This window comes from Ochlerotatus camptorhynchus, unplaced genomic scaffold (assembly GCF_037179485.1).
Source record: "Ochlerotatus camptorhynchus isolate MF236.1 unplaced genomic scaffold, CSIRO-AGI_Acam_v1.1 ptg000011l, whole genome shotgun sequence".
In the NCBI taxonomy this organism is placed as follows: Eukaryota; Metazoa; Arthropoda; class Insecta; order Diptera; family Culicidae; genus Ochlerotatus; species Ochlerotatus camptorhynchus.
This window is the reverse complement of record NW_027040503.1, coordinates 431,124-444,969: the sequence shown is the minus strand read 5'-3', so window position 1 is coordinate 444,969 and position 13,846 is coordinate 431,124. Positions and strand designations below refer to the sequence as shown.

General features: G+C 44.7%; 1 protein-coding gene across 2 annotated transcripts in view; it reads right to left on the bottom strand.

The window, feature by feature from the left end:
• The window catches only part of Dip-B (Dipeptidase B), a 57,013-nt gene that overhangs the window by 38,266 nt on the left and 4,901 nt on the right, over window positions 1-13,846 (bottom strand). The window contains exons 1-2 of one of the 2 annotated variants that reach the window (XM_065221020.1): window positions 349-428; window positions 120-237 (exon numbers count right to left, since the gene is read on the bottom strand). In XM_065221020.1, the coding sequence (XP_065077092.1) occupies window positions 120-130 (11 nt within the window). In that variant the 5' untranslated portion in view covers window positions 131-237; window positions 349-428. Of the gene's footprint in view, window positions 1-119; window positions 238-348; window positions 429-13,846 lie in introns of those variants that run through there. The other variant, XM_065221010.1, reaches the window with a different exon arrangement.

Here is a 13,846-nt window from a genome sequence, read left to right as displayed (position 1 = left end):
GATATGTCATTTTGATATCGTTACGGACTAACGGGATAAAATATGCTGTCTTCTTTTTCTACTTGGCAAACCCATTAATCGTCACAGAAAGAAAATTTAAGAAGCTCAATCTCACTTACCTTTCCGCCATGGTTGCTGACGATCGGTGGAAATTTAAAACGAATGCTGGGCACGTTCAACGATCCTGTTCACTATCACAATGCGGACTGACTGTATCTGACCGGTCCTCGTGTAAGTCTGCAAGTACAACAAGTCAATTAGAATCAGTAGGGGAGGCAAAAAATAGCTCTTTATCTACAAGGCATTACAGTCGTCGGTATAGATAGTAAACCGGGGAGTAAGGCTTACAATTGTTCAAATGCACACACACGTAAAACAGGGCGATAACAATAAACTCGAGAGCTCTATAATAGCTACTCCAGACTCATTGGGCGCGAATTGAATAATGATCGATGAGGGTACCTATGCAGCGATGTGTGCTTTGGCTTTGCGATGACAAACAGATTGTACCAACGGGTGCGGATTGAGGTTTCTACCGGTGAACTAAATGCAGGCATTTAAACAACCCGCGAAGAAAGACTTGAATAAATGATGAGTGTGTCATCCAGCCGGCAGGGTTTATACACATTTGAAAGTATGTACGTGCTATTGGAGTAGCTGGCGATGTTTATCAGTGACTAAAACCGATGACCTATTGTGTTATCAAGTATCGGTCTTTGTTATTCGTATTTTAACTGGGAATCGTCTCAGCATGCTGCTGTTGTAAGTTACAACTTGCAACGTAGGATGTAGCACTACTTCGGCATATAGATTGTATGACATTTCCCGTATGACCATTTTTAGAAATGTTCAATTTTCCGGAATTATTGTTTTCGTTAATGAAACCATGTAAATTTGGCGATTTCTTCACGTCTAACAATGGGGCAGAATTAACTAACTAAATAGACTCGAATAAAATTCATTGATTTTAATCAAAATCAATAGGCCAAAAATACTTGGTATTTCGCGGCCATTTTTAAAAACATCGAATGCAGATTTTAAAATGTTACACAGCGAGTTTTTTTTTAAATCTTTATTTAAGAGATGTTTAGCCATAGGCTAGTTCATCTCTTAACACAGCGAGGTACGGGAGATAAGTTTTAAACCGCTTATTTTGTCCGAATTGTTTATTTATTAATTTGGATTGTTTATGGGTGATAAAAAGTTTAAATCTAGCTATATAAATCACTATATTTTTTTATATTATGTATATTTAATATAGGGGAAATGGCCCTAATGTTGGTCTATGGATCTAAGATTAGGCCCATTGCTAAAAATCTGATATTTATCAAGTTTATCTAGATGAACGCGTCATTAGGACGGTACTATTGGATATTTTTGAACGCTAGTGAAAATTTAGTCGATTGCTATGTATGTATGGGCCCAAATTAGGGGCATTTAAGCCGACATTACATCCATTTCCCCTAATACGTTTATTGAAGGTTTTTATTGAAGGTTTCATTCCCATACCTCGCCATACGAGCTATCGTTCTTCGTTTTTCCCGTTCTGTAGACTTGCAAAATTTTACCGGTTGTTAGTGGAAAGTGCAGTTCGTTGCGATAATCGTCTATTTGAAGCATATTCCGTGTTGTAAAAAAAACAGTGAAAAAGTTATCTAAGCGGTCATCTTGTAGTGTTTACTGTTGTGTTATTATCGATATCAGACGCTCTGCAGAATCCAACTCCTCCTTGTCTCCACAGCTGTTTCTAAATTATATTTGGACACTGAGTCAGCATGACTTCCGCGTGTGACCAATGCGCTAAACCAGTTAAAGACGATGAAGAATCCGTCTCCTGCATGGCTTTCTGCGGCAGGATGATTCACCTAAAATGCGGCGGCACAAAGTTGAACAAGGTTTTTCTGAACATAGTCCACACTAGCCCGAACTTGTTTTGGATGTGCAACGAGTGCGCGAAGCTGATGAAATGTGCCCGGTTCAAAACTGCTGTTTCGTCGTTTGGTAGTGCGATTAATTCTATCACCGAGAAACAGGAAATCGCACACGCTGAGCTTAGGAAGGAAATTACTAAGCAAGGACAGCAGATCGCTCAGCTGTCGAAACGAATCGCATTGACAACTCCAACACACTTGAGTTTGGCGCCGCGATGAAGGCTCTCTAACCAGCAAACCACTTGTTGGTGGTACTAAAGCAGTAACGGATGACAATGTCTTTGCCGAGGTCCTTACTGTCCCTGAACCCACCGAGCTGTTTTGGCTGTACCTTTCTCGTATACATCCTAGCGTGAAATCGGAATCAATCGAGAAGCTGGTCAAAAGTTGTGTACAGTGCGATGATCCGATTAAGGTTGTGCCGCTAGTTAAAAAAAGGATCCGACATCAGCCGTATGAGTTACATATCGTACAAAGTTGGATTGGCTCCCAAACTACGTGAAGTTGCTCTTACATCGGATACATGGCCGAAAGGAATTTTGTTCCGTGAATTTAAGACGGTTCAAAAAACATGTGGATGCCTAGTTTGAACACGCCAACCATCACGATCTTTCCTGTTCCGGGACCTTCCGAGTTCTCAACTCCCATCTCCGGACTAGACCCAGTATGCTGATTCAGAATTGGATGCCTCGTTGTGAATTGGAACGCTGTAAACCAGAACGCACTGTCTGTCGCATTATGGGAGACCTCGAACCACTCGATCCAGCCGCGCAAGCTGTTTTTTGCCATCAAAGTCGTTCTATTTCCTGCCATCAGCGTCGTTCTGGACCTACGGTCGAGTTTGGTGGTGAGGTTTCCCAACCATCGTTTTCAGACAAGTATGCATACATTAGTTACAGTAATTTTCCTGATCAGCTTCCGTGTTCCAGTGCAACGCCTCAAGCATCTGTCGGCTATTTCCAATTGAGAAGCATTTCTGATACTGCTCATTCACAACATCCGCTTTACTGTTCGAACAATCCTAATTCATCTCCGAGACGCACAAAACACCACTCTTTGGAAGCTCCTGGTTCCTCCAGTCCAGTCGTGCCGATTCCTGCCAGCGTTCAGCATAGTCGTTCTGGACATGTGGCTGAATATGAATCAGGAGTCTTCCACCTTGTCAATACAGGCAAGTACAATCAATATATTGACTATTCACTGCCTGATGCCGATCAAATTTTCAGCAATTCGGATTACGTTAGTCATTATGATGATGCCTCTGTAACTTCCAATCCTGGGAACCCGGAACGCACCGTAGAAAACCCCATAGAAGCCCCCAATCCCTCCGTCTCAGTCCTGCCATCAGCAGCCTTTGTTCATCATAGTCGTTCCAGACCTGCTGTCGGATGTGGAGAGGGGGTCTTCCAACCCACTCACTATGGCGAGTATCAAATGAGACTTGATGATGGTCAGTTATTGCCTGGTATATCTGTGATTTCCAGGGAGAGCAGTCGTTCGCTTCCTTGCCACAAGCAGGACGTCGTGATCTTCTACCAAAACGCCGGTGGAATGAATTCTGATGTTGAAGAGTACCACCTAGCTGTATCGGATTGTTGCTACGATGTAATTGTCCTGTGCGAAACGTGGCTCGATTATCGAACGCTTTCCAGTCAAGTCTTCGGTCCTGACTACGAGGTCTTTCATTGCGATTGGAATCCTAACAACAGCCGTAAATCTACTGGTGGAGGTGTCCTTGTAGCTGTCCGTGGCGTGTTGGAGGCCATCGAGAACGATTCATGGCACTATGTGGAGCAGGTTTGGGCAGCCATCAATCTGGGTGATCGCACACTATTTCTATGCGCTCTGTATATTCCACCTGATCGAGTCCGGGAGAATGAACTCATCGATACTCACTGTCGGTCAGTTTTCACAGTTATCGAAAGTGCCACTCCAGTTGATGAGATATTCATTTTTGGTGACTTCAATCTGCCAGGCGTTTCGTGGAGTCCATCTCATAGCGGATTCCTGTACCCAGATCCTGATAGCTCTACATTTCACGCAGGAGCTATTAGCCTTCTCGACAACTACAGCGCAGCGACGCTTTCTCAAATTAACCATGTAGTTATTATTTATTATTTATTATTATTTATTATTATTATAGTCCATCTGACTTGATAGTCTCAATGAAACACTTAAATCTAAATGTAGTCACTCATTAAAAATTAAAAATTGGCCAACAGCAAACGATGACGAAACATCGAGGCATTGATGTCAAAGTCAAATAGGTCAGAGGCTTCGTTGAATTGATGAATCATGGCAACAAAGGAACTGTTTGCAGCATAGTTGGTTGCATGTACTACTTCATGTAGCAAGGTTCTCGGACGGAGTGTTCGGGCAGGAGCATACAGATTAATTTTGGCCAGTAACTCAGGAACATCATATTCTGCGAGTAAAACTTTAGCAACGAAGACGACCTGCGATATGTTTCGTCGCTTAGCAAGAGTATCCAAACCCAGTAAACGACAGCGGTCAGCATACGGTGGTAAATTCAGCGGGTCACTCCATGGAAGATAGCGCAGTGCGTATCTGACGAATTTGCGTTGAACAGCTTCGAATCGTCCACTCCATACAGCTTGGTAGGGATTCCAAACTACACTCGCGAATTCCAGTAGTGAGCGTACCAATGAACAGTAAAGGGCTTTAAAACACAGAGGATCACGAAATTCCTTAGATATCTTGAACATGAATCCAAGCTGTCGATTAGCTTTGTCGATCGTGGTTGAGAAGTGGCGAGTGTATGTGAGCTTTTCATCCAACATGACACCGAGGTCTTTAACGTGATCGACACGTTGAACTGCAGTTCCAGCAACGTTATAATCAAACAAAATGGCAGTCCTAGTTCGACGGAAACTAATTACGCAGCACTTTGAGACGCACAGGACCATAAAATTACGTTCACACCAATCATTAAAGATTTCAAGAAGGTTTTGTAGTTCTAAACAGTCGGCATAGCCTCGAACGACTAGATAAATCTTCAAGTCATCGGCAAAAAACAATTTACCTCCTCGTAGTAGAATAAACGTTACATCGTTCACAAATAAAAAGAAGAGCATTGGTCCCAAAGTGCTACCCTGTGGAACTCCTGATCTGTTCGAGAAACAGTACGATGAGTAGTTTCCAATGCATACAGTAACTTCACGTTGCACGAGGTACGATCTAAACCAGCTGCAGAAGGAAACAGAACATCCAATTTTTTCAAGCTTTGCTAGCAGAACGTCGTGCACAACTCTATCAAACGCAGCTTTAAGATCAGTGTAGATGGCATCCACTTGAAGTTTCTTGCATACATTTTCCATACAGAACGACGTAAAACTGACGAGATTAGTTTCCACGGAGCGGCCAGGAAAGAAACCATGTTGACATGTACTTATGTAATGCTTGCAGGAAGCAAACAATCTCTCATTTATCAGCGACTCAAACACCTTAGATTCAACCCCAAGCGAGGTAATCCCACGGTAGTTAACGAAAATGATCGTAGTTTGGACCTCTGCTTCGTGAGCACACACTAACTAAGCTAGTTCCACATCACTCTCCTCCAATTGACACTGTTGAGGACAAACTCGTGCGTGATTTCGACTATTATCCTGCTACGGTTTCTTATGACTTCCGTAAAGCTGACCACCGTAGCATCATAGATGTATTGTCTAGCATGGTATGGGAGAACATCCTTGATCCAGATGACGTTGAGGCTGCAGCGCAAACCTTTTCACATGTCTTGGCATATGTCATTGACAGACACGTTTCGAAAAGAACTCACCACAAAGTGTCTCACCCTCCCTGGCAGACGAGAGAGCTATGTAGATTGAAGTCAATCAAGAGAGCAGCATTGAGAAGATTTACAAAGTATCGCACGCTTCCTCCGAAACTACATTATGTGAGGCTGAATCACATGTACCAGCGAGTCAGTCGTGAATGCTTTTCAAGTTTCCAACGAGGCATCTCGCGCAAACTTAAGCTACACTCGAAATCTTTTTGGAACTACGTTAACGAGCAGCGCAGGGAATCCGGCCTCCCATCGTCTATGGAATTCAACGGAGAAGTTGCTGCCACCGTTCAGGATATATGCCACCTTTTTTCCGACAAATTTGCCAGTGTGAGAGTGTGCTAATGAGATACTAACTGACGACCATATTAACCTGACTGCCAGCAACTTTCCAGTAAATGTTCAAACGCTGGGTGCAATTGATGTTAATGCTGAGATGATTTCTAAGGCTCAAGTCATCCTTCAATCCTGGACCTGATGAGTTCCATCTATATTTTTGAAGAGACATATTGCTAGCTTGTTAATTCCGCTTCTTCGCCTGTTTCGAATGTCTCTCTCCAGTGGCATATTTCCATCTTGCTGGAAATATGCGCACTTTCCCGTCCACAAAAAGGAAGGAAACGAGCTGTGGATAACTATCGAGGAATTACATCGTTAAGTGCCGTTTCGAAGCTATTCGAGCTAGTGATTATGGAACCGTTGCTGTCCCATTGCAAGCAGTATTTGAGTGCTCGATCAACATGGGTTTACTGTCGGCCGCTCTACAACCACCAATCTGCTGTGTCTCACATCGTATATAACCGAAAGCCTGTCGGATCGGGTTCAAACGGACGTTATTTATTCAGACCTATCCGCAGCATTCGACAAGTTGAACCATGCTATTGCGATTGCTAAACTCAGCAGACTCGGTGTATACAGTAATCTTCTGAGTTGGTTTCGATCATATCTTACCGGTTGGCAACTAAAGGTTGCCATAGGTGATTGCAGTTCAGCTAGCTTATTTGCCAAATCAGGTATACCTCAGGGAAGCCACATGGGACCGTTAATTTTTATACTGTACTTCAACGACGTGCATCTTGTCATCAAAGCTCCTCGGTTATCATATGGAGATGACCTCAAAATCTTCCTACGAATCTGCTCCATTGCTGACCGTCACTTTCTTCAACCCAGCCAAATGCTCCGCTATTACGTTCTCACGAAAACATCAACCGATAATATTTAGCTATGACCTGCTTGGCTCGACAATCGAACGCGTGAATCAGGTGAAAGACTTGGGTGTGATCTTGGATTCGCAGCTTTCATTCAAGCAACACATTGCATATATTGTTGATAAGGCGTCAAGAACTTTAGGGTTCATTTTTAGGATAGCTTAAAACTTCACTGATATCTACTGTCTAAAATCTCTCTATTATTCGCTTGTTCGATCGACGCTTGAGTATTGTTCAGCGGTTTGGAACCCAAACTACAACAACTCTGCCGAGAGAATCGAATCTGTTCAACGTCGCTTTCTTCGTTTTGCGTTGCGTAGATTACCTTGGAATGATCCGTTTCGATTACCCAGTTACGAAAGCCGTTGTCAACTTATCGACCTAGAACTTCTCCGGACTAGAAGAGACACAAGCAGAGCCCTAACCGTGGCCGATATCCTGCTAGTAGGACAGATTGCGAGGCTATCCTCAGGTAAATTGACCTGAATGTTTAACCCCGACCGCTTCGTAATAACCAACCTGTTGATGTAAAACAACAACAAAACAATAAAACAATAAAACGACATTTTGAAATTATGATAGGTTTCAAGATAGCTGCGAGAGGGCAAGTATTTTAGGCTTATTTTGCATTACAATTTGTTGATTTGTTTATTTGTTATGTCCTAGACTAGAAGTAGTCCCAATGATGTGTTTAAAAAATGTACAGATTATACAGACTACATAGGGGAAATGGATGTAATGTCGGCCTAAATGCCCTTAATTTGGGCCCATACATAAATTCAGCAAACGACTAAATTTTCAATAAATAATCAATTTCTACACGCAAACCAAAAATTTATTACAATGAATGTTCGTTCCTATCATCCTCTGTTTATGAACATCGCAACGAATGTTAGAAGTGGACCTTACAGGCGATGTAATGGTTTTTTGTCTTTTTTATTTCGTGTTCTTTCTACGCTGTCGACCATACCAGCAAGTTTTTTATGCATAACATTGTAGAACGACGCACACACTTGCCTCGAATCTCTCCAGCAGAAAAAGCATACGAAGTCAAGAGTGAGAGGAAATGAGCGCTTCTTGTTTGCTTTTAGGCTGAAGCGTGGAAAGAGCAGTGGAGAAAGCACAGGTCTGTTAACCGCAACGTTCGTGGTTCGAGTCCAGTCTGCAACCTTTTTCCAATTTTTTTCGACTTAATTCATTTCACTCACTAATACCTCCACATTTTCGGTCTCCAATTTTCTTGCATTGGACCGCAGCTAGGTATATTGCATCCTCGGTTCATGCGGTCTCCACTTACATCCTCTGATGATGAATCCCACATAATTGTAAACGAATCTTACATCCACCGGTTGGGTGTACCGTCCCAATGACACCTTCATCTAGATAAAATTGATAAATGGCAGATTTTTAGCGATGGGCCCAATCTTAGATCCATAGACCAACATTAGAGCCATTTCCCCTATACTACAGTTACAAACGAAAATAACAAGGAAAGCATTGTCAAGTTACTAAAAATGTACAAGTCTAAAATTTTATGCTTAGCTGTTGGGCGTCAAACCTTCGGTCAGCAAAAAAGGTAGAGAATCTTCGGCGAAGCATATTCCGTGTCAAGTGAAAATCGAACATCGACGCTACTTGATTGAACACTCGCTGCAAGCCCTAATTAGCGTTCCCTAAGCTATAATTAGCTCAAAGGCGAGGAAGTCTTAGCATAAGACTGTTGCATAGTGATCGAGGTTGAACATTAATGTTCACTTGTTGCTGAATTGGGCTACAAAATGGTGAGTTGACAACCTGGAAGGAGCGGAATACCTAGCCCTGGTTCTCACAAGTTCCTACTTCACGCCTCCTCGAGTCATATGATAACAAAAGACTACCAGCTGAAACATGGACACAGCTGGGTGGCGTAGCCTGGGCAATGTTGCCAGTCCGGCAATAGCAAAGTGAAGAGGTGCGACGTGAACACTGGCGGGGTAACCATAGTACGGTGATAGAGGAAATGCTTCACCAAACCCGAGCGTCTGTTCACCATGGAGGTGCGGCTCAAAACGGCGTCTGTTCTCCACGTTAGGAGTGGCTGATCACCGTCCTAGTGCCAGCGTGGGACTCTAAACAGAGCTGTGCACGATGGTCCCCCGGCGAGACAGGGGGTTGGGGCAGGCCAAACAAGCCGCCCTGAAAAAAAAACAAAGTTGCAAATACCGAAGAAAGAAATACGGATAGGAACAATCGGCACAGACCTACGCGACGAAATAAGGACTACGATTGGAAACTCGGAATATGGAACTGCAAATCGCTCGGCTTCCCGGGTTGCGATAGATTAATCTATGACGAACTTCAACCACGCAACTTCGAAGTCGTAGCACTGCAGGAACTTTGCTGGACGGGACAAAAGGTATGGAAAAGCGGGCATCGAGCGGCTACTTTCTACCAGAGCTGTGGCACCACCAACGAGCAGGGAACCGGCTTTGTAGTGCTGGGTAAGATGCGCCAACGCGTGATTGGTTGGCAGCCGATCAACGCGAGGATGTGCAAGTTGAGGATTAAGGACCGTTTCTTCAACTACAGCATCATCAACGTGCACTGCCCACACGAAGGGAGACCCGACGACGAGAAAGAAGCGTTCTATGCGCAGCTGGAGCAGGTGTACGACGGCTGTTCGCAACGGGACGTCAAAATCGTTTTTCCCCCGCAAGGATATCCACAAAGCCACCTAGAGATCACCTGACCAACACACAGAAAACCAAATCGATCACGTTCTAATCGACGGGAAATTCTTCTCCGACATTATCATCGTCCGCACGTACCGCAGTGCGAACATAGATTCGGACCACTACCTAGTTGCAGTATGCATGCGCTCAAAACTCTCGACGGTGCATAATACACGTCGAAGTCGAACGCCGCGACCCAACATTGAGCAACTACGGGACGCCGGAGTTGCCCAGGACTACGCGCAGCAGCTGGAAGTTGCACTACCTACGGAAGAGCACCTTGGCGCAGCTTCTCTTGAATATTGCTGGAGGGACATACGTTTCGCCATAGGTAGTACTGCTGCAGCGGCACTAGGTACTGCAATCCCGGACCGAATAAATGACTGGTTTGACGGCGAATGCAAACTGTTGGTAGAGGAGAAGCATGCAGCACCGGCGAGAATGCTGCAACACCGCACGAGCGTGGAGCGATACAGAGAAGCGCGGAACAGACAAAACTCGGTTTTCCGATGGAGAAGCGTCAGCAGGAAGATCGAGATCGCGAGGCATGGAAAATCTGTACCGCTTAAACAACACACGGAAGTTCTACGAGAAGCTACATAGTTCGCGCAAAGGCTACGTGCAGGGACTTGTAACCTTCTCACGAAGGTGAAGTGATTGAGAGGTGGAAGGAGTACTATGACGAGCACCTCAACGGTGATGCAGCAGAAAACGAAGGTGACACGACAACAGACCTTGGAGCACACGCAGAAGACGACAGGCTGCCGGCCCCTGATCTTCAAGAAGTTGAGGAGGAGATCGGTCGGCTGAAGAACAACAAAGCAATAAGTGTAGATAAACTACTAAGTGAGCTATTAAAATACGGTGGTGAAGCACTGGCTAGAGCGCTGCACTGGGTAATTGCCAAGATTTGGGAGGAGGATATATTACCGGAGGAGTGGATGGAAGGTGTCGTATGCCCAATCTACAAAAAGGACGACAAGTTGGATTGCTGCAACTACCGCGCGATCACACTGCTGAGCGCCGCCTACAAGGTACTCTCCCAAATTCTATGCCGCCGTCTGTCACCAGGCGGGATTCATGGGTGCCCGCGCTACCACGGACCAAATTTTCGCGATTCGGCAGGTTCTGCAGAAATGCCGCGAATACAACGTGCCCACACATCATTTGTTCATCGATTTCAAATCCGCATACGACACAATCGATCGAGATCAGCTATGGCAGATTATGCACGAGTACGGACTTCCGGATAAACTGACGCGATTGGTCAAGGCGACGATGGATCGAGTGATGTGCGTTGTTCCAGTATCGGGGACACTCTCGAGTCCCTTTGAATCTCGAAGGGGGTTACGGCAAGGTGATGGACTTTCGTGTCTGCTGTTCAACATCGCGTTAGAAGGTGTGATCAGAAGAGCTGGGATAGACACGAGTGGCACGATATTCAGGAAGTCTATCCAGCTCCTTGGCTTCGCCGATGACATTGACATTATGGCACGGAACTTTGAGATGATGGCGGAAACGTACATCAGACTGAAGGCTGAAGCTAGACGGATTGGACTTGCCATCAACGCATCAAAGACAAAATACATGAAAGGAAGAGGTTCTAGGGAAGATAATGTTAGCCTCCCACCCCGAGTTCAGATTGACGGTGACGAAATCGAGGTGGTCGATGAGTTCGTGTATTTGGGCTCACTGGTGACCGCCGAAAATGACACCAGCAGAGAAATTCAAAGACGCATTATGGCTGGGAATCGTGCCTACTTTGGACTCCGGAGGACGCTCCGGTCGAATAAAATTCGCCGCCGCACGAAGTTGACTGTCTACAAGACGCTGATTAGACCGGTGGTCCTTTACGGCCACGAGACCTGGACTATGCTCGTGGAGGACCAACGCGCCCTTGGTGTTTTCGAACGGAAGGTGTTGCGTACCATTTACGGCGGAGTGCACATGGATGACGGAACGTGGAGGAGGCGAATGAACCAAGAATTGCACCAGCTGCTGGGAGAACCATCCATCGTCCACATTGCAAAAATTGGGCGACTACGGTGGGCTGGGCACGTCGTAAGAATGCCGCACGACGAAAATGGTTCTAGAAAGCGACCCAACAGGAACAAGAAGAAGAGGCGCGCAGCGGGCAAGGTGGATCGACCAAGTAGAAGGTGACCTGCGGACCCTTCGCAGACTACGAGGCTGGTGAACTGTGGCCATGGATCGAGTAGAGTGAAGACGACTTCTTCGGACAGCAGAGGACAACAAGGCCTTAGCCTGATTGGTAAGGTAAATTGTTGCTGAATTGCTTCGCAGTTGATTCTTCCTTGCAGAGTATCGGCGACGGTTAAGACTCTGAAAACATCTCTTCGGATACGTAAGGGCTCGACATTGATCAATTGGCAGTGGTTCTTGTAGCTCGTGGATATCTCCAAGGTAGCGAAGAAAACGTCGTTCCACAGATTCAATTCGCTTCGCCCCATTATTGTAGTTCGGGCTCCAGACTGCAGAACAGTATTCCAACGTAGATCGTACGAGAGAGCAATAGAGCGATTTCAAGCAGTAAATGTCTGTGAACTTCTTAGTAATCTTGAAGACAAAGCCAAGAGTTCTGGACACGTTGTCCAGCAACGACATACGATATATGGTGTGAGTATGTCAGCTTTGAGTCTAGAAAAACGTCTAAGTTTTTCACGCAATGCACCCGTTTGATAGTCGTGCCTAGTAGTTTGTAGTTGAAAATAATCGGTTATTTCTTGCTGGGTTGACCACCAGTCGGTTTAGACTACACCAGTCAGCAAAGATGCCAATCTGACTTTGGAGAGAACAGCAGTCGGCGAGTGAGCGGATGCACAGAAAAACTTTCAGATCGTCTGCAAACGATAATCGGGGCCCTGTGATACCATGGTGAACGTCGTCGAAGTAAATGAGAAATATCAATGGTCCTAGACATGCTTGGCATGCACAGTTGTACACACCAACTGCTCATTTGTTAATAACTTTTCACTCAGTTGTTTAAATTTGTTTTTCTTTAAAGTAATTGATAGATTAGGATCATAGCTTACTATAGATATGCAGAGAGTAGGTAAATCTTAACATTTGAATCAACAGCAATGAATTTTTACACTTAAAGTCCGTGATGTGCAGCGAGCTTTTCTCACTTCATTTTTACAACGCAAAAACAAATACAGTTTATTACTAGAATTAAAATCTACTTTTTTTACGTACCTATAACAAGCTTAAACTTTATTCTATCTACTTCAAACAGAACTATGCTTTATCAACTGTATGCAACGTTATTAGCAAATGAGCAGTTTGTGACCAAAACTGTGTATGCCAAGCATGGTCCCAGATGGCTACCCTGAGGTATACCGGACTTTGCGCAGAAGCTTGCTGAGCGAAAGTTACTGTCAGTTTTCGCTCCCTGAGGTATGAACGAAACCATCTCAAAAGATTTCCACCGAACCCTAGCCTATCAAGCTTAGCGATCGCAATTTCGTGGTTCAGCTTATCGAAAGCTGCCGTAAGATCTGTGTAGATAACGTCCGTCTGATGTAAGACGTTAGCCACAGCAAGTTCGTAGTTGTGGAATGCCCAGTTATGAACTGGTTATGAACTATGACAACCAATTCAAATTTTTTGATACAGCACACAGCGACGTGATTGCCCGGAAGTTGTTTACGTCGCGTTTGCTTCCCTTTTTATGATCAGGAAACATATCCGCATCCAAGACGGAAAGATGCCGCTGGAAAGAGAGAGCTGGAATATGCGGCGCAGTGGATCTAAAAGACAAGTAATGTTCTTTTTAAGAATAATCGACGGAACACCATCTGGTTCAACCTTAGCTGAAGTCTTAAGTTTAAATGCTGCTCAAGAAATCGTATCTGTAGTGGTGTTGACAACTCTGAGCAAAGGAACATTACTGGCCGCGGAAGTAATGAGATTAGCGGAAAGTTGCTCGTCTTCAAACACGCTAGCAAATTTGGCTGAGAACAGGTTTATTGTTTTATTGTTGTTTTACATCAACAGGCTGGATGAAGCTCCAATGATGTTATATGGCATATGGCATATATCCTGAACGGTGGCAGCAACTTCTCCGTTGAATTCCATAGACGATGGGAGGCCGGATTCCCTGCGTTGCTCGTTCACGTAGTTCCAAAAGGATTTCGGGTGTAGCCTAAGTTTGCGCTGGATGCCTCGTTC